At 44.0% G+C, this 18,331-nt stretch overlaps 1 protein-coding gene across 1 annotated transcript in view; it reads left to right on the top strand.

Annotated features, from left to right (window-relative positions):
• LOC110507584 (sodium/calcium exchanger 2) overlaps positions 1 to 17,641 on the top strand; it is a 101,710-nt gene extending 84,069 nt beyond the window's left edge. Inside the window, exons 9-13 of the mRNA XM_036964940.2 lie at positions 1,419 to 1,436; positions 6,372 to 6,496; positions 8,664 to 8,763; positions 10,769 to 11,041; positions 15,533 to 17,641. Of these exons, the coding sequence (XP_036820835.2) occupies positions 1,419 to 1,436; positions 6,372 to 6,496; positions 8,664 to 8,763; positions 10,769 to 11,041; positions 15,533 to 15,909 (893 nt within the window). The 3' untranslated portion in view covers positions 15,910 to 17,641. The remainder of the gene's footprint in view (positions 1 to 1,418; positions 1,437 to 6,371; positions 6,497 to 8,663; positions 8,764 to 10,768; positions 11,042 to 15,532) is intronic.
• The last annotated feature ends 690 nt before the right edge of the window (positions 17,642 to 18,331 follow it).

The raw sequence follows: 18,331 nt of genomic DNA, 5'->3' as shown, positions 1-18,331 counted from the left end.
GTACGGTCCAATTAAAGTAAGTACCTGTACCTTTTTCATTCCATTTCAGGCTCTGATTGAGTTGGGCCTTATCGCTAGTACCAGTAAGGCACTATAGGTGGCTTTGTTTGGTAAAGAATGGATTTTCGATTCTGCTGGTGAAATGAAGATACAAGTATAGACCTTTCAGAGTCGCAGAGCCAACCAAAGCGTGATGTCCAATCGTGTGTGAGGTGAAGAAAATAAAGAGGAAATAGCCCTAGTGTCTGTGTGTGTGTTTCGTTTGTGTGTGTTTCGTTCGTGTGTGTGTGAGCGAGAGAGAGAGAGCATACACTTGCACACTCCCCATCGTGGATTTAAAAGCATAGGATTGGCGTAAACATTGGCTGGAGGGAGTTTCCACCATTCTTAAATCAATGCCATAATCTTTGCAAGTGTACACTTTAGGAGAAGAGTGGAGAATCAGGGTACAACCAGAGAGAGAGAGAAATAGAGAGAATGTTGAAAACAAAAAAAAACATGTTTATACTGAACCGAGGCTCTTAGAGGAGAGTCCGCAATGGCATCAGAGCTCTTAGTTGGACTACTGTGCTGACTGTTCTGTTCTTCTGTTTGGACTGCCGTGTTGACTGTTCTGTTCTTCTATTTGGACTGCTGTGCTGACTGTTCTGTTCTTCTATTTGCACTGCTGTACTGACTGTTCTGTTCTTCTGTTTGGACTGCTGTGCTGACTGTTCTGTTCTTCTATTTGGACTGCTGTACTGAATGTTCTGTTCTTCTGTTTGGACTGCTGTACTGACTGTTCTGTTCTTCTGTTTGGACTGCTGTGCTTACTCTTCTGTTCTTCTGTTTGGACTGCTGTGCTGACTGTTCTGTTCTTCTGTTTGGACTGCTGTACTGACTGTTCTGTTCTTCTGTTTGGACTGCTGTGCTGACTGTTCTGTTCTTCTGTTTGGACTGCTGTGCTGACTGTTCTGTTCTTCTGTTTGGACTGCTGTGCTGACTGTTCTGTTCTTCTGTTTGGACTGCTGTGCTGACTGTTCTGTTCTTCTGTTTGGACTGCTGTGCTGACTGTTCTGTTCTTCTGTTTGGACTGCTGTGCTGACTGTTCTGTTCTTCTGTTTGGACTGCTGTACTGACTGTTCTGTTCTTCTGTTTGGACTGCTGTACTGACTGTTCTGTTCTTCTGTTTGGACTGCTGTGCTGACTGTTCTGTTCTTCTGTTTGGACTGCTGTGCTGACTGTTATGGTCTTCTGTTTGGACTGCTGTACTGACTGTTCTGTTCTTCTGTTTGGACTGCTGTGCTGACTGTTCTGTTCTTCTGTTTGGACTGCTGTGCTGACTGTTATGTTCTTCTGTTTGGACTGCTGTGCTGACTGTTATGTTCTTCTGTTTGGACTGCTGTACTGACTGTTCTGTTTTTCCTTCTTTCTTCCAGCCCTTCTGCTTAACCAAGGTAAGACCATCAGCAACTTGTCTCACACAACCAGCCTAGAAACAGCCCACAGAACATTTTATTATCCCTAAAGGCACATGTGGGGGAATTGGTTTTGGTTCCGAATCATCCATAAAAACAACAAACATTTCACATGAGTTGGTACACTATATAACAACATCAATGTAAGGGTCTCTGAAGAACCATACAAAAATCTAAATCCAGACATGTTTCGGCCCTTCAGGACTGGAATTGAATAGCCCTGCATATTATTTCCACATTTCCCAGAGTGCCTTTTGAGTGAATGTTGGTGTTACCAGTAACACACATGACTGTGTTTGCTAGTGATGGATACATGGTTGTTGAATTCATTCATTTTCAGTCCTGTTGCCTTCACCAAGTAAGATCCTAAGTGAATACGTTGTCATATAATACTTCATAAAGCCTTCTTCTGAGGGCCTAGTTTTACCCTAATCCTCCCTGCAAATCACATTATGCTGGCTTGCAAAAGTGATGTGTAATTCCAATTGTAATCCAGCCAGAGTGGGGATGTCCAACGTTTCGAATTTTATTCGCCCACAACCTGCATTCAGAATGACTGTCAGGGTTGCGAAGACTAAGATATGAGACTACCTTAGACATCAAAAACTGAAACAACCATTTCAGTATCGGGTGCAATAAGTCCAAGTGACAGATACTGGTACTCTGGTACTGCTTGCCATGCGATAGTAGAGAGAACAGTCTATGACTGGGGTGGCTGGGGGTCTTTGACAGTTTTTAGGGCCTTCCACTGACACTGCCTGGTGTAGAGGTTCTGGATGGCAGGCAGCGTTGCCCCAGTGATGTACTGGGCCGTACGCACTACCCTCTGAAGTGCCTTGCGGTTGGAGGCCGAGCAACCGGTCAGGATGCTCTCGATGTTGCAGTTGTAGAACCTTTTGAGGATCTCAGGACCCATGCCAAATCTTTTTAGTTTCCTGAGGGGGAATAGGCTTTGTTGTGCCTTCTTCACGACTGTCTTGGTGTGTCTAGTTTGTCTAGTTTGTTGTTGTGAACACCAAGGAATTTGAAGCTCTCAACCTGCTCCACTACAGCCCCATCGATGAGAATGGAGACGTGCTCAGTGCTCCTTTTCCTGTAGTCCACAATCATCTCCTTAGTCTTGGTTACGTTGAGGGATAGGTTGTTATTCTGGTACCACCCGGCTAGGTCTCTGACCACCTCCCTATAGTCTGTCTCGTCGTTGTCGATGATTAGGCCTACCACTGTTGTGTCGTCTGCAAACTTAATGATGGTGTTGGAGTCGTGCCTGACCATGCAGTCGTGGGTGAACAGGGAGTACAGGAGGGGACTGAGCACGCACCCCAGGGAGGGCTCCAGTGTTGAGGATCAGCGTGGCAGATGTGTTCCTACCTACCCTAACCACCTGGGGACGTCCTGTCAGGAAGTCTAGGATCCAGTTGCAGTGGGAGGTGTTTAGTCCCAGGATCCTTAGCTTGGTGATGAGCTTTGAGGGTACTATGGTGTTGAACGCTGAGCTGTAGTCAATGAACAGTATTTTCACATAGGTGTTCCTTTTGTCCAGGTGGGAAAGGGCAGTGTGGAGTGCAATAGAGATTGCATCTGTGGATCTGTTGGGGCGGTATGCAAATTGGAGTGGGTCTAAGGTTTCTGGGATAATGGTGTTGATGTGAGCCATTACCAGCCTTTCAAAGCACTTCATGGCTACGGACATGAGTGCTACGGGTCTGTAGTCATTTAGGCAGGTTACCTTTGTGTTCTTGGGCACAGGGATTATGATGGTCTGCTTGAAGCATGTTGGTATTACAGACTCAATCAGGGACATGTTGAAAATGTCAGTGAAAACACCTGGCAGTTGGTCAGCACATGCCCGGAGCACTCGTCCTGGTAATCCATCTGGCTCTGCAGCCTTGTGTATGTTGACCTGTTTAAAGGTCTTAGTCACGTCGGCTACGGAGAGCGTGATCACACATTCGTCCGGAACAGCTGATGCTCTCATGCATGCCTCGGTGTTGCTTGAATCGAAGCGAGCATAGAAGTGATCTAGCTCGTCTGGTAGGCTCGTGTCATTGGGCAGCTCGCGGCTGTGCTTCCCTTTGTAGTCTGTAATAGTTTCCAAGCCCTGCCACATCCGACGAGCGTCGGAGCCGGTGTAGTATGATTCAATCTTAGCCCTGTATTGATGCTTTGCCTGTTTGATGGTTTGTCGCAGGGCATAGCGGGATTTCTTGTAAGCTTCCAGTTTAGAGTTCCGCACCTTGAAAGCGGCAGCTCTACCCTTTATCTCAGTGCGAATGTTGCCTGTAAACCATGGCTTCTGGTTGGGGTATGTACGTACCGTCACTGTGGGGACGACGTCCTCAATGCACTTATTGATAAAGCCAGTGACTGATATGGTGTATTCCTCAATGTCATCGGAAGAATCTTGGAACATGTTCCAGTCTGTGATAGCAAAGCAGTCCTGTAGTTTAGCATCTGCTTCATCAGACAATTATTTTATCGACCGAGTCACTGGTGCTTCCTGCTTTAATTTTTGCTTGTAAGCAGGAATCAGGAGGATAGAGTTGTGGTTGGATTTACCAAATGGAGGGCGAGGGAGAGCTTTGTACGTGTCTCTGTGTGTGGAGTACAGGTGATCTAAAAAAAAATTCCCTCTGGTTGCACATTTAACATGTTGAGATTTGGTAGAACTGATTTAAGTTTCCCTGCATTAAAGTTTCCGGCCACTAGGAGCGCCGCCTCTGGGTGAGTGGTTTCCTGTTTGCTTATTTCCTTATACAGCTGACTGAGTGCGGTCTTAGTGCCAGCATCTGTCTGTGGTGGTAAATAAACAGCCATGAAAATTATAGCTGAAAACTCTCTAGGCAAGTAGTGTGGCCTGCAGTTTATCACAATATACTCTACTTCAGGCGAGCAAAATCTAGAGACTTCCTTAGATTTAGTGCACCAGCTGTTGTTTACAAATATGCACAGACTGCCCACCAGGTGAGTGATCGCTGTCCTGATATCCAGAAGCTCTTTTCTTCCATAAGATACGGTTGCAGAAACATTATGTACAAAATCATTTACAAATATCGCGAAAAAACCCCACATAATAGCAGAATTGGTTAGGAGACCGTAAAACAGCGGCCATCTCCTCCGGCGCCTACACCAACACAGGTTTTTTTTTTATTTAACTCTTTAATCAACACTAGTTAACACTGGCCAATTTGCTGTGTGCTATGAAAGGGCACCTTTTAGAATTCTGGAGAACCGTAGATGCCACGTCAAGAACCCCACACCTAACTCAAAGGTTCTTTATCGGGCAAAAGTTTTCCAGGGAACCTTAAGAGTTGAGGACCCTTATTTTGATCACACCTCTGGGGCAGTTAGCCACTTAGGGATTTGCCCTCAGTGTGGCCTTGGATATTGTGACATCATTTATTGATGGAAGTCTATTTACAGCATAAATCCAAGATAAGGACCTGCTCACTCCATAAAATGCATCACTCTTACATCGATTTGTATCCATCCCTGGATGAATATTATATAGGTATATCTCGCACAACTGGCCTCTCTTGGATAAATATTATATAGGTGTTTCTCGCACAACTGGCCTCTCCTGGATAAATATTAGAGTACTGTCCTTCTGTAAGCTAACAGCGTCCCATGCCACACTCTATTCGAATGCAGATCTTAGAGGTGTTGAAGAGCCCTACCCAATCAGGGCCCATAGTCATAAAGCGTCTCAGAGTAGGAGTGTTGATCTAGAATCGGTTTTTCCTTCTAGATCATAAGAGATGGACAGAGATGGGGGGGGGGGGGGGGGGGATCTGATCCCAGATCAGCATTCCTACTCTGAGATGCTTTGTGAATATGGGCCCTGAGTTGATGATGCAGTAATGTACCCACAGTAACCGCAGACCAGCAGTATACTTCGTCATCATTAGAGTGTATTAGTATTTATTAGGATCCCTGGTGTAGCCCTGTAAGAGCATCACGGTGAAGGAGCTGGAGCGTTGGGGGAATACAGTGGGACAGTTGCCATGTGGTGCCTGGCAGCTCTCTACTCCTTTCATAATTACAGCTTGTGCTTTGAAGGCAGAGGAGAGGAACTTAAAGAGGAATAATATCTGCCCACTCACCACGCGGCGACGACGACACACAAGAAAAGCTTTCCGTGCGTCTTTGCGGCTCACCGTCTTTGTCGTCCCTCCAATGAGAGGATGAGTAATTATACGCTATATGTAGACAGGGAATATGATGCTGAATGGAAGCAGGGAAAATGGGTTTAGCCCAGCTGTTTATAGTGTGTTTGAGGTGTTATTTTAGATGGGGCCTATTTATGGCCCAGCTCAATATTTGATTAACAGCCACTAAATCCCACCACTGGAACATTGGTCTCTGCCCACCTCAAGCATATATGATTGACAGCCACAAAATCAATCATTTGGGACATTGGTCTCTGCCCACCTCAAGTCAGCATAAATCTACCCTAATTTACACTCACCTTCTGTCTGTATCTTTCTCTAACACAATGTCTGGCTATCTTTTTGCTGCTATGTCTCCCAGTCCTACTTTCCTCTTCTCATGAATCTACCCCACTAGTCTGTCCTTAGCTCTTCTCTTTTCCCCTCTTGCTTCCCCATCACACCCACACATTCACCGCCAACCTCTTATCTCTCCTTCTCTCTGACTGTGTCCCTCCCCCACTCACACACATCTCCACAAACATGGGCTAATACAGATGAGTGATATACTGTATGAAGAAATAACGCTGACTCAAACTCAATTATTGATAGGACTCTGGCCTTATCTATTTGTGAGGCATGTTGGCATGTTTGAGTTACACTTACTCTCTAGCTCTTCCCTCACCCCCCTCTCTCCACTCTCTACTCTCCTCTCTCCTTCACTGATCTATGCATCTCATCCCTCCTCTTTCCTTCCATCTTTTAGAGGATCCTGATGGCCAGATGAGTGCAGAGAAGGAGGAGGCGAGGCGCATTGCAGAGATGGGAAAGCCCATCTTGGGGGAGCACAGCCGGCTGGAGGTGGTCATTGAGGAGTCTTATGAGTTTAAGGTATGTTACCCCTCTTCTCCCCTGCTTCACTCTATTGGCCACATCAGAGCTCAGTATATGTATCAATGATCTAGGATCAGTTCCATCATGTCCATATCATCTTATTCATTGTTATCTACTAAGATCACATTGTTATCTATCCAAGATCACAGAGCCACAAAGTGCTTTAACTCCAACCCTTCTGAGGACAGACACTGAGCAGAGTGGAGTGTTGTTCCACTTTAAAACATTCTATGCAAGTCAATGGTACCTATATTAGCATTTTCACAATTCGTATCCAAATAACATAATTGAGTTACACAATCCATTTTTAGATACCTTAAGATGATTTGGGCATGAAGCATGAACATGCTAATATAGGTAACATTGACTTGCGTTGGATTTTCTGAGGCGGAACGATCCTCCACTGTGCTCAGAAGGTTGGTATTGAAGTGAGCCAACGGTTGTGACGGATGACGGCTAGCTCATTGAAGTCCTATATCACCATGGCCAGGGATTTCATCCAATCAGGCCGTGTGCCTCTTCTTGACTTGATTAAGATGAATTTATTATTTATAATAAGATTGCGCTTGTCACTCGTGATTTGTAGCAGCACAAAACAAGCACAACAGGTAATTGAACTCTCAAGTAATTTCAACGACTGGCACTTGACTTTACGAAATCCTAGATCAATGTCACATAGTTTAATAGCATTGTTTACTCTATGGATGGGTGGACAGTGCATGCAAAAAAAAAAAAAAAAAAGGACCAGTGAGAAATGTTTACACAGGTGATGAAGTTTCCACATTTAGAAAACAAGAAGGAAACACTACTAGCGCTGAGCATCACATACTGTATGCCCAGGCAGCTCCTATACGGTGGCAGTCAGAGACAACGTTCACATCAGTGGAGGCTGGTGGGAGGAGCTATAGGAGGACGGGCTCATTGTATTGGCTGGAATGGATTAAATAGAACGTGTCAAATAGATGTAAACCTCATGTTTGACTCCGTTCCAATTATTCCATTCCAGCCATTACAATGAGCCCATCCTCTTATAGCTCCTCCCACCAGCATCCAATGGTTTACATGTGCACTAATAGTTCAATGTTAAACACTGATTATGGCAGTAGGCCGACAATGGCAATAGTCATGTAAACGCTTTGCTCTGCTTATCTTAATCGGCATGAGGTCAAATCGAGAGTAAACATACACCGATTAAAACACTGAGCAATCTTTCGAATTATTAGGACATGTAAACTTAATCATTGTTCCGCCAGTGTATTTAATCTACGCACGTAGTGTGAGCCTCCCTCTTTTGCACGAGTGAAGTGAGATCGTAAAAACTGAAAGTATGCATCTTAGAATTAGTTGTCCCCTACAAACTTTATATGTCCAAACTCAGAATCAAAAATAACCTGGCTTCTGTGGTACAGCGCTTATTTTTACTGCCAATTTTCTGCATTTATTTACCACATCAAGTAGCCTGAAACAGGATTATTCAGACAATAATTCCTCTTGCAAAGCATGTAAATGTTTTAAACAAATGATTATATTAATCGGACTATCCATAATAATCATATTATTGTGTGCATGTAACCATACTCATTATTGAAAAGAACAGTATGTCCCAGTTACCTAAAAGCTGAAGTCCATTGCCTATAGTCCCCAGTCTTGCAGAAGTTTACCCACAGTGGTGAGACCTTTCTAGCCAATGAAACCTCCTATCCAGTTGGGTTTGGCTAGGGTGTTTAATAGGACGGTTTTATTGGTTTGTTTGAGTAGGAGGAAGTTAGTTTAGTGCAGTCGTACTTGAGTGCTGGATATAATGCTTTCCTTTAGTGTCTGAGTGGATCCCAGGACTCAGCATGTGGTTTGCTGTGCTTGGGGGGAGTGTCTTTATAAACCGATGTGCCACAGCACGTGTGTGTTTACGTGTGTGGTTGCGGTGAAACCAAAAATAGTGCTGTTGTGAATTCATATTACTTCAGAAATGGACTGCAGAAAGAGTAGCAGCTGCTGTCGCAACAGCTAATGGGGATCCTAATAAAATACCAGATAATACTGCACTTCTCATGGTAACGATGCCACTGTCTCTAACTTCTTCATTAGAGTTCCGGTCACGCATCTAAGTTTGCCGCCTTCTCTATAATAGGATGTTGACTATGTGCTCTTTGTTTGTGATTGGCAGAGCACCGTTGACAAGCTCATTAAGAAGACTAACTTGGCCCTTGTGATTGGCACTCACTCATGGAGGGAGCAGTTCGTGGAAGCTGTGACTGTCAGCGCAGGTCAGCTTTTGGTGTGTGTGTGTGTGTGTGTGTGTGTGTGTGTGCGTGATTTCTATTGAATGAGAGAAAGATGAATAAGGTGAGTCTCACAGTTGACATTGTATCATACACACACACTGACTGGCTGCTTTATGAATGTAATTACCCGCTCATGCTTTGAGTAGCGGTCTGAGGGCTTTTTGTACAGAGCCGTGATTACATCAAATATTTGGAGTCCTTTATTTTTCATACAAAAAGCGTTCCACGCTTTCCATTTAGAAAGTGAGTGTTAGCTTGCTCTTTAAGTGTGACATGTCAAGGGGTAACAAGTGAGGACACAGTCCCTTCATTTTGGAAGCTCATTATAACAGGAAATAACTTGTTTGAAAAGTGATAATTGCAAACCCTCAGACTTCAAATGACAAGGTTTCTGTGATATTTATGTTTGTAATATCTGTTACATAATGTAATGAATAGAAAGCAAAGCTGTCTTCCACGGTGTTGAGGTAATGGGAGCGATGCCTGACTGTGTCTCGTGTAAAAGCTCTCTCCGGTGGACAGTTATATTCATTACAGACAAACATGTCTCACCATAATCCAACAATACACAAAGTAATACACGGAGCGTGGTGTGTGTGCGCCAGTGAAGGCTCCTCAGAGGAGGAATGGGAGGACCATCCTCAGTGAATTTCATAGAAATACAAATTGTGAAACATTAAAAAAGTGATCCTTTTATAGGTTAAACTTTACTATAAATATACTCACATGTCAACAAATAATTGATTAAAATACACTGTTTTGCAGTGAAGGTCTACAGTAACCTCAACAGCACTCTGTATGGTAGCACCATGGTGTAGCCGGAGGACACCTAGTTACACAGTAATAATGACAACTTCCGGAGGACGTCCTCCAACCTATCAGAGCTCTTGCAGCATGAACTGACATGTTGTCCACCCAATCAAAGGATCAGATAATGAATCTAGTACTGAAAGCAGAAGCTACAGCTAGCACTGCATAAAATGTGGTGAGTAGTTGACTCAGAGAGAAAGACCATAGTTCAACCGTTTTAAACAAATTAATTTCTTCAAAAATAAAGGATAAGCAAGAGAGAGAACTAGCTATTTTGTTTTATTTATTTTTCTCACTTTTAATTACTTCACTTGCAAATGCAGAAAGCTAGTTTTGCCTACTCAAACAAAGAGGGATGCTATGTTAGCTAGCTGGCTATGGCTATCCAACACTGAAACTCTTCCAAGTCCAGGTAAGCTTTTGGTTGTATTAATTTATTGCCACCAGGGCTCGCTGGTGTAACTGCTAAACTGCTTGCTGACTGTACACTGTACTGCATGATTGTAGCAGGTTTTTTCTCCTGGTCACAGACAGCTGATGTGTTGTGCACTGAAGTCCACAAGTGAATCGAAAAGGTGTTCGTAGATGTGAGAAGGAATATACAATGAGCAAAGTGATCATACTGTTTGTATGTGGCTGCTATGAAAGTGAACTGTGTTTGAGTGTGTTCAGGGGTGTATTCATTCCTCCGATTCTGTAAAAAAAAAAAAAAACATAAGCAAACAGAATGAAACAGGGATAAACACACCTGAGTTTGTCCAATATAAACTGTTTGCAACTGTTGGACTAATGAGTACACCCTAGATCAGCTAGATGTAGGCAAGAGTGTGCAAGGTGGTACCGAATGTGTCACTGTCGGTCACTTAGATTTTTCTCACAACCTGTACACCTACGCTGTAAACGTTCATCCATAGGCTAGGTTGTAGCAACCTCATGATGGGTATAGGGAAAATTCAAGTATCATGTAGTAGCCTAATCCTATCGATGTTACATTGAGCTGGGTGAATGGAATATGAATGAGAGTCATCCAGTATTCTGTAATAGATAATAAGGCCATGCTCATAAAAAAATGTATTGTCCTCCCTCATCTTAAATGGCACCGACCACCACTGGTGTGCGTCCGTGCATGAGTGTGTTTGTATATGTGGCTCTTATGTTTTACTGTGTCCCCTCCCAGGTGATGACGATGATGAAGAGGGGCGTGAGGAGCGTCTGCCATCCTGCTACGACTACGTCATGCACTTCCTGACGGTGTTCTGGAAGGTTCTGTTCGCCTTCGTTCCGCCCACCGAGTACTGGAATGGCTGGGCCTGCTTCTTCGTGTCCATCTCGGTTATCGGCATCCTGACTGCTATCATCGGGGACCTAGCCTCCCACTTCGGCTGCACTGTGGGTCTCAGGGACACTGTCACTGCCGTGGTGTTTGTGGCTCTGGGTACTTCCATTCCTGGTGAGAGATGATGCTAAACGGAACAAAAATAGAAACATGCAACAATTTCATTGATTTGACTGAGTTACAGTTCATATGAGGAAATCAGTCAAGTTGAAATAAATGTATTAGGCCCTTACCTATAGATTTCACATGACTGGGAATACAGATATGCATCTGTTGGTCACAGATACCTTTCAAAAAACATGGGCCTCACTGTATTTTTGTGCATTCAAATTGCCATCGATAAAATGCAATTGTGTTCATTGTCCGTAGCTTATGCCTGCCCATACCATAACCCCACCACCATGGGACACTCTGTTCACAATGTTGACATCAGCAAACCACTCGCCCACACGACACCATACACGTGGTCTGCCCAGGGCTCTACACTATCTTTTTTTCCCAAGGAGTACATGCGCTCCTAAATGAAAAAGTGTAGGAGCACACAAAGAAATTTAGGAGCACAGTGAAAAATGTAACAGAGTTTATTAACAAACAATTTATCACATATATATTTATACTGCATGTGTGAGCGTGTACTAAGGGACACACATCTGTGGAACAGCACATACCACCAAAATCACACATTAACCCAGGCCTACTAGACGCAAAGGATATCAGTTGTCCAGCTGCTTTTTTATGTTGGCCGTCTGGCACGCTAAGAGGTCAGCCGTCTGGCACGCTTAGAGGTCAGCCAGCGGTCCACGGCAGGAGTGGGATGGAACTCCTCGACAGGAGAACCCTCCAGGCTGATCCTCATCAGGTCTTCGGTTCTGCGCAGAGAAGCCTCACTCACACTGGGCGGGTGAAATGGGCAGCACCAGCATAAGCTGCACCAACTCCAGTAGGTTCTAGGGAAAAGATTATATCTTTCAATTTCATTTAAACTAAGAAGCAGTGCGGCTTGGTTGGGTTGTGTTTCGGAGGACACATGGCTCTCGACCTTCGCCTTTCCCGAGTCCGTACGGGAGTTGCAGCGATGAGACAAGACTGGAACTACTAACAATTGGATACCACGAAATTGGGGAGAAAAAAGGGGTGAAAAATACAAAGAAATAAATTCTTACCTCTCTAGATGCTTCTTGAAAAGCCTCATCAGCTGTGCCACACCATCATCGCCAAAGGTGAGAAGGCTATCCTGGTCTTCTGGCCAGGTCTCTGAAAGACTCCACTGGGGTCTGGACACCCTCATCCTTCAGCAAACCACCACACCTGGCTTTGAGATCATCCACGCCGATGTTGATGGCCGCCTCCATGTGCTGCTTCAGCTGGGGATTGGGGTGAGGTCCGTGAAGCCTTTCAGATTCCCCTTCAGTGTTATTCCCTTTAACAGAAATCACACACCCACACACACACAATGAAATGTCTGGCCATTTGTCTGTCTCCCATTAAAAACAATTTAAGACTTCTCCACTGCATTTCCCTCTATCTCAAATCGTTCTATCGGGCAACGAATACATTGATTCTCACACTGAGAATCTGTCTTAATCATCGATTTCTCTTGCATTATAACAAGCTCTCATCCTAACACACCTGGAATCTCCTCTCATCATGAGGAAGCATGGTCTGGATCTTGTCCAGCATGCCTCCTGCCTTTGCCCTAAGCTTTAGTGCTTCCAGTCTGGTCACTGTCTTCCTCAACTCTGACGTGACTTGGGGGAGGATCAGGTCATTTCTTTGCAGGGTGAGGCTAGCTCCTCAAACATGTCTGAAAGAAAATGGCAGAATACACAAAAGAGTGCATTCTCCATTTCCCGCTTTATCTGTTAAGTAGTGAATAAATACACTGTCACCTGCCAATTACTTGATTCTGAAAGTTCATCTTAGTCTTGAACCTATTTTTTAAAACGAGTGTGGAATTACATTTCCTGTGTAAAACTGACCTTTGCCCGCCCTTGAACTTCCGTTGTTGATGCTACGGCCAGGTGCTCCATGTGCTGCAGAACAACGGAGTACTGGCCTTCGTCAGTGGCAAGGTCCTTGTCTTGTCCATGCTGTAGGAACACTTTAAGGGCTCTGTGGACATGGGGGATCCAGCGAGTTCCCTTGTTGCTTGACGGTGTGCAAATATCCACACCGACGAGCTCTTGCCCAAGAACATAGAGTTCTCGTTTGGATTTTCCGCTGAAGTGATACGTCGTCCATATCAGATTCAGAAGATCGTACACGACAGACACCTTTGGCTCTTTCTTCTGAATGGTCAGTATTGCCAGTTCTAGTCTGTGAAGGTCAGAACAGAATCTTCCAAACAATTCACTGTCTCCTTCCCCCCCTGTCTCTTGTGCCAACAGAAAACAATAATTCTCTGGTATTTACCATTCCAGCACTTAGCACACAGACAGACACACACACAGTATTGTTTAACATTCTCTGCTAGCAAATAAAACGAAATCATAGAGAATGTATTAGTTACAAATTTATGTGGCATACAGTGGATTGGGATTATATGCCACCCCTGCCTCTCTCTGCAGGTGGGCAATCACTCTCCCACGGTGACCCATGTTCATGGAGGCACCATCTGCCCCTCTGGGCAAACATCACCAAATGTGGCCTTGGTGGCATCCAGAACACCTCGAATGACAACACACAAAAAACAATTATACAAAAGTATTTCTGACAAACTAGATGATCTCCATTATGAATAATGATTCAACTTTACACAAGAATAAAGCCTATAAAGAGGAACAATTTACCAATGGCATGAGAGTGCTCAAGTGTCTGTTGTCCGACCAGAAGATTGACTGGCTTCCTTCCCATCCTCCAACAAGCGTACGTAGACAATCTCACATTCGGTGTTAGATATATATCAGTGTCTCCGTCTATTAGAAAGGCAAGATGCTTCGCGGCTTTCAGATTCGCTGACAGGCGCTCTTTCATTATGTCAGCAATTTGACCGATCATCTCCGCACATTTTACATCATTGTCGTATGTGTGATTAATGTCAACTCTGTTTTTGTGGTGGAGTCTGATAAGCGGCTCAAATTTGACGAAATGTTCTTCTTTCGCAATGAAGTATGCGATGTTTATCTTTATTTTCAGTTACCTCCTCTTCTCCTCCTCAGACAGCAGCACTTGCCTCCTCAAGGCTGCTGACAACGTGCCTGAAGGTTTCTCTCAACAGGTACAGATCTCTGCACTGGATTTGCTACGCTATCTCTTTTCAGATGCGGGTTTCCTGACACGAAAGACGATCCCGCCTGTTTCTGCCCTCTACATTATTTGCAGAACATGACGTTGTTTTCGAACTCTACTCATGGGAATTTTTTTTGCCAATTCGCATTGAATCTATATGTTCTCCCTCCACCGGCTACAGTGGACGTTGAAGTGACAGCGGGGGTCACGGTAGCGTCGCTAATGTTGTTTTCAGCATCCCTAACGTTAGCCTCAGGTCAACCTTGTGAAGAGGCTTCATTAGTTGAACCTTGCGAATCCCCATTGCCGGATTCCTCTTTCTCCTAGTCTCTTTTTCGCTTAAATTAAAATTGAATGGGCTTCATTTTTAGCGATGCCAGCACGTTAATTTATAGCCTATACCGATACTATTTTCCAGTGTTGTTCACCTTTCTCTCTCTCTCTCTGACTGGACTGCGTCAGCGGGGGAAACATAGATTACCATGGGTTGTAATCTTTAATCGCACACTGTGCTCGTAAATATTTTTTTAGGTTCGCACATATCTATTTTTAGTGGCAAATGCAAGTGAAATACTGCACTGTAGAGCACTGGGTCTGCGGTTGTGAGGCCGGTTGGACACACTGCCAAATTCTCTAAAAAGATGTTGGAGAGGGTTTATGGTAGAGAAATCAACATTAAATTCTCTGGCAATAGCTGTGGTGGACATTTCTGCAGTCAGCATACCAATTGCGTGCGCTCCCTCAAAACATGAAACATCTGTGACATTGGTTTGTGTGACAAAACTGCACATTTTAAAGTGGCCTTTTATTGTCCCCAGCACAAGGTGCACCTGTGTAATGATCATGCTGTTTAATCAGCTTCTTGATATGCCACAACTGTCAGGTGGGTGGATTATCTTGGCAAAGGAGAAATGCTCATTAACAGGATGTAAACTAATGTGTGCACAAAATTTGAGAGAAATAAGATTTTGTGTGTATGGAAAATTTCAGGGATCTTTTATTTCAGCTCATGAAACATCTGACCAACACTTTACATGTTGTGTTTCTGTTTTTGTTCAGTGTATATCTTAATGTCATTTAAATACCATAACCAGCCCTCATTTTATGAGGGGTTAGGTATAAGGTTGCCAGTAATAGCATTACTGTTTGGGAAATTGCAGAACTTCCTGCCTTGCAGCTTGGCCAGTTAGTGAAATCCTTGTGTGACCACAACAAAATATGTTTATGGTAACAAGTGTTGTCTGTGGTTGACTTATGACAACAGTATGACTAAGATGCTGAAAGCTGTGATGACAGGTACTTCTCTCTCACTTCTTCACTTGTCTTTCTTCTCTCTGTTCTCTCCCAACCTTCCTACCCTCCTCCCTCCCTCCTCAGACACGTTTGCCAGCAAGGTGGCGGCTACGCAGGACCAGCACGCTGACGCGTCGGTGGGCAATGTGACGGGCAGCAACGCGGTCAACGTGTTCCTGGGCATCGGGGTGGCGTGGTCAGTGGCGGCCGTCTACTGGAAGGTGCAGGGCAAGGAATTCCGCGTGGACCCGGGCTCCCTGGCCTTCTCCGTCACCCTCTTCACCAGCTTCGCCTTCATCTGCATGGGCGTGCTACTGTTTCGCCGGCGGCCCTCTATTGGGGGGGAGCTGGGCGGGCCGCGGACAGCACGCATCATCACCAGCCTCTTCTTCCTGGGCCTCTGGTTCCTCTACGTCCTCTTCTCCAGCCTGGAGGCCTACTGCCACATAGAGGGCTTTTAGAGGACACATGAGAGCAGAGACAGGGCTACTAGTCAAAACACTGATATACATTATAGTTATTATAATAAACACATCTACAACAGGACAGGGCCCAGGCCAAAGGTTGGGACCTGGTCATTGTCACTGGATCACTAATACCTAAGGGATCTATAGACATACCAGATATACACACACAATTACATACAAAACACATACACACACATACTGAAATATGAACTGTACATATAACTACATGCATGCGCCAACAAATGCAAATGTGGTCTCTCACCAAGACAAACAAACACACATACAATACTGTAACAAGGGCACCACACAGGTTGTGTGTGGCCTGGAGCCTGGATGACACCCAGTTAACATCAACCTCCTATTGCACACTCAAATGTTATACACACTCACTGGACAAACGAGGAAGAGAAGGAGAGAAAACAAAGTATTGGTCAAGGAAGTGATGAAGGAAGTAAGACAGGAGAGATGTCAAAGAAGGAAGCATGTTCAGAATGTAAACCAGCATGTTGGAAAAGAGGGAGAGCGAAAGTGACAGACAGGTGTGTAGAAACTATGTGTTGCAGTGGCATTCTATAAATTCCAGCTGGCTGCATAACATGATTTTTGGGTCCAGCTAGACTGCTTTAACTGAAGCAGGGTCGAGTACCATGGGTTTTGCAGGGATGGCCATGGCTCTATCACCGGTGCAGCAGAGGCAAACCAGACTCAAAGTACAGTGGTGCAAAAAATACTCAATTGTCAGACTTGAGTAAAACTAAAAGTAAATGCTATACATCAAATTCCGTATATTAAACAAACCAGACCGAACAAATGTATTTTTTATGGACAGCCAGGGGCACACTCCAAAACGTACACATCATTTACAAACGCAGTATTTGTGTTTAGTGAGTCTGCCAGATCAGAGGCAGTAGGGATGACAATGCGTAATATTGATAGGTGCGTGAATTGGACCATATTGCTCTCCTGCCTGAGCATTCTAAATGTAACGAGTACTTTTGGGTGTCAGGGAAAAGGTATGGAAGTAAAAAAATATATATTTTCTTTAGGAATGTTGTTGAGTACCAGTCAAAGTTGTCAAAAATATAAATAGTAAGGTAGAGAACAGAACTTGTTTTTGGAGTAAGTTTTAAGTCAAAGTATTTTTACTTAGTTACTTTACACCACTGCGTAGTAGTGGAATGGGTCCATCTTCAGTCGCTATGACGGAGCACCATGAAAATGGTTGATCAATGAGTAAAATGTTTACATTTAGCAACGGGAGATACTGAGTAAAACAACAACAAAACTGAAAGCCCCAAGTTGCAGTTAGAATTTTCTATAGAGAGGTGGGAATTCCGCATGACATTAAAACAAGGTCTCAATGCTGTGTTGGTGTAAATACATGCTTATATACTATAGGAGAGTAGATGTATTTATTAGAGGGACTTCTCTACAGATATGGTAGAATGGGGTGGCCAATGGGAACAGATATAATGCATGGTGTTCAGAAACTAGTCACCACTCTCCGACTTGACAGGAAAATGACTTTTGGAGATCGCTTGTGTAAGTTATGGCTCCTCGACGAGACATCATTCTTTCTCATAACTACAGTTCCATCCATTGAAGTTAAACAGAGCGATCCAGAGGGATTAAATATAAATTTGCCTCCTCATCTGTGGACTTCTAAATGAAGGGAAGACAAGAGTTTCTGGAGGCATCACTCTGAATAAAGAAAGTCTCACATCCAGCTCTTGAGGCTCTTACTGTTCACATCTCACTGGACTTCAGATATTACAGTGGAGATCATAGATCTGCATTCCACTCCAGACAGTAGATTCCTCCATCAACATCATGTTTGAGACATTGTACATTTTTATGACCTTTCGCAACCGCCATACGAGTGAAATTATGATTTAGCAATGCAGGCACATTGATGGTGTAAATATTATTTGTTACTGTCCAAGGGTGAGTTACTATCCACTGAAGCACAGCACAAAACGACACATTCATCTCCTAGAAATATGATACTACGAGAGTGTATCGCCATCTAACGTATACTTTTCAAAAACAATCCGTTACTTGAATACAGGTATAAAGTCAACTTTACAAATATACTGTATCCCTTTGGCTCCACGCCTGCTCAGTGGACAGTAACTATTCATTGTACTTTGGTGGGTGTAGAGGTAAAAGCAGAGAGGGGTGGTGAGGTTGAGGGTAGCGCTTGTTTGCTCCAAAATATATCATATGCAAGGATATTGGTCACCTGTGTAAGACTTCAGGACCAGATGAGTTCTGTACCGAGATGTCTATATTGTTGTTCATTCAATCAAAATCGATCAATATTTGTGAAGGGAAAAAAACATTGCTCGTTTGTGATGCTATAACGGAACAACTTTTAGGTGTGGAGGGCTGTAAAGTCTTTGCTGTGGAATAGTGG

The sequence above is a fragment of the Oncorhynchus mykiss genome, chromosome 27, assembly GCF_057628025.1.
Source record: "Oncorhynchus mykiss isolate SJ-2025 chromosome 27, ASM5762802v1, whole genome shotgun sequence".
NCBI lineage: Eukaryota > Metazoa > Chordata > Actinopteri > Salmoniformes > Salmonidae > Oncorhynchus > Oncorhynchus mykiss.
Note: the sequence above shows the minus strand (reverse complement) of the source record. Positions and strands in the feature narration are given on the sequence as shown.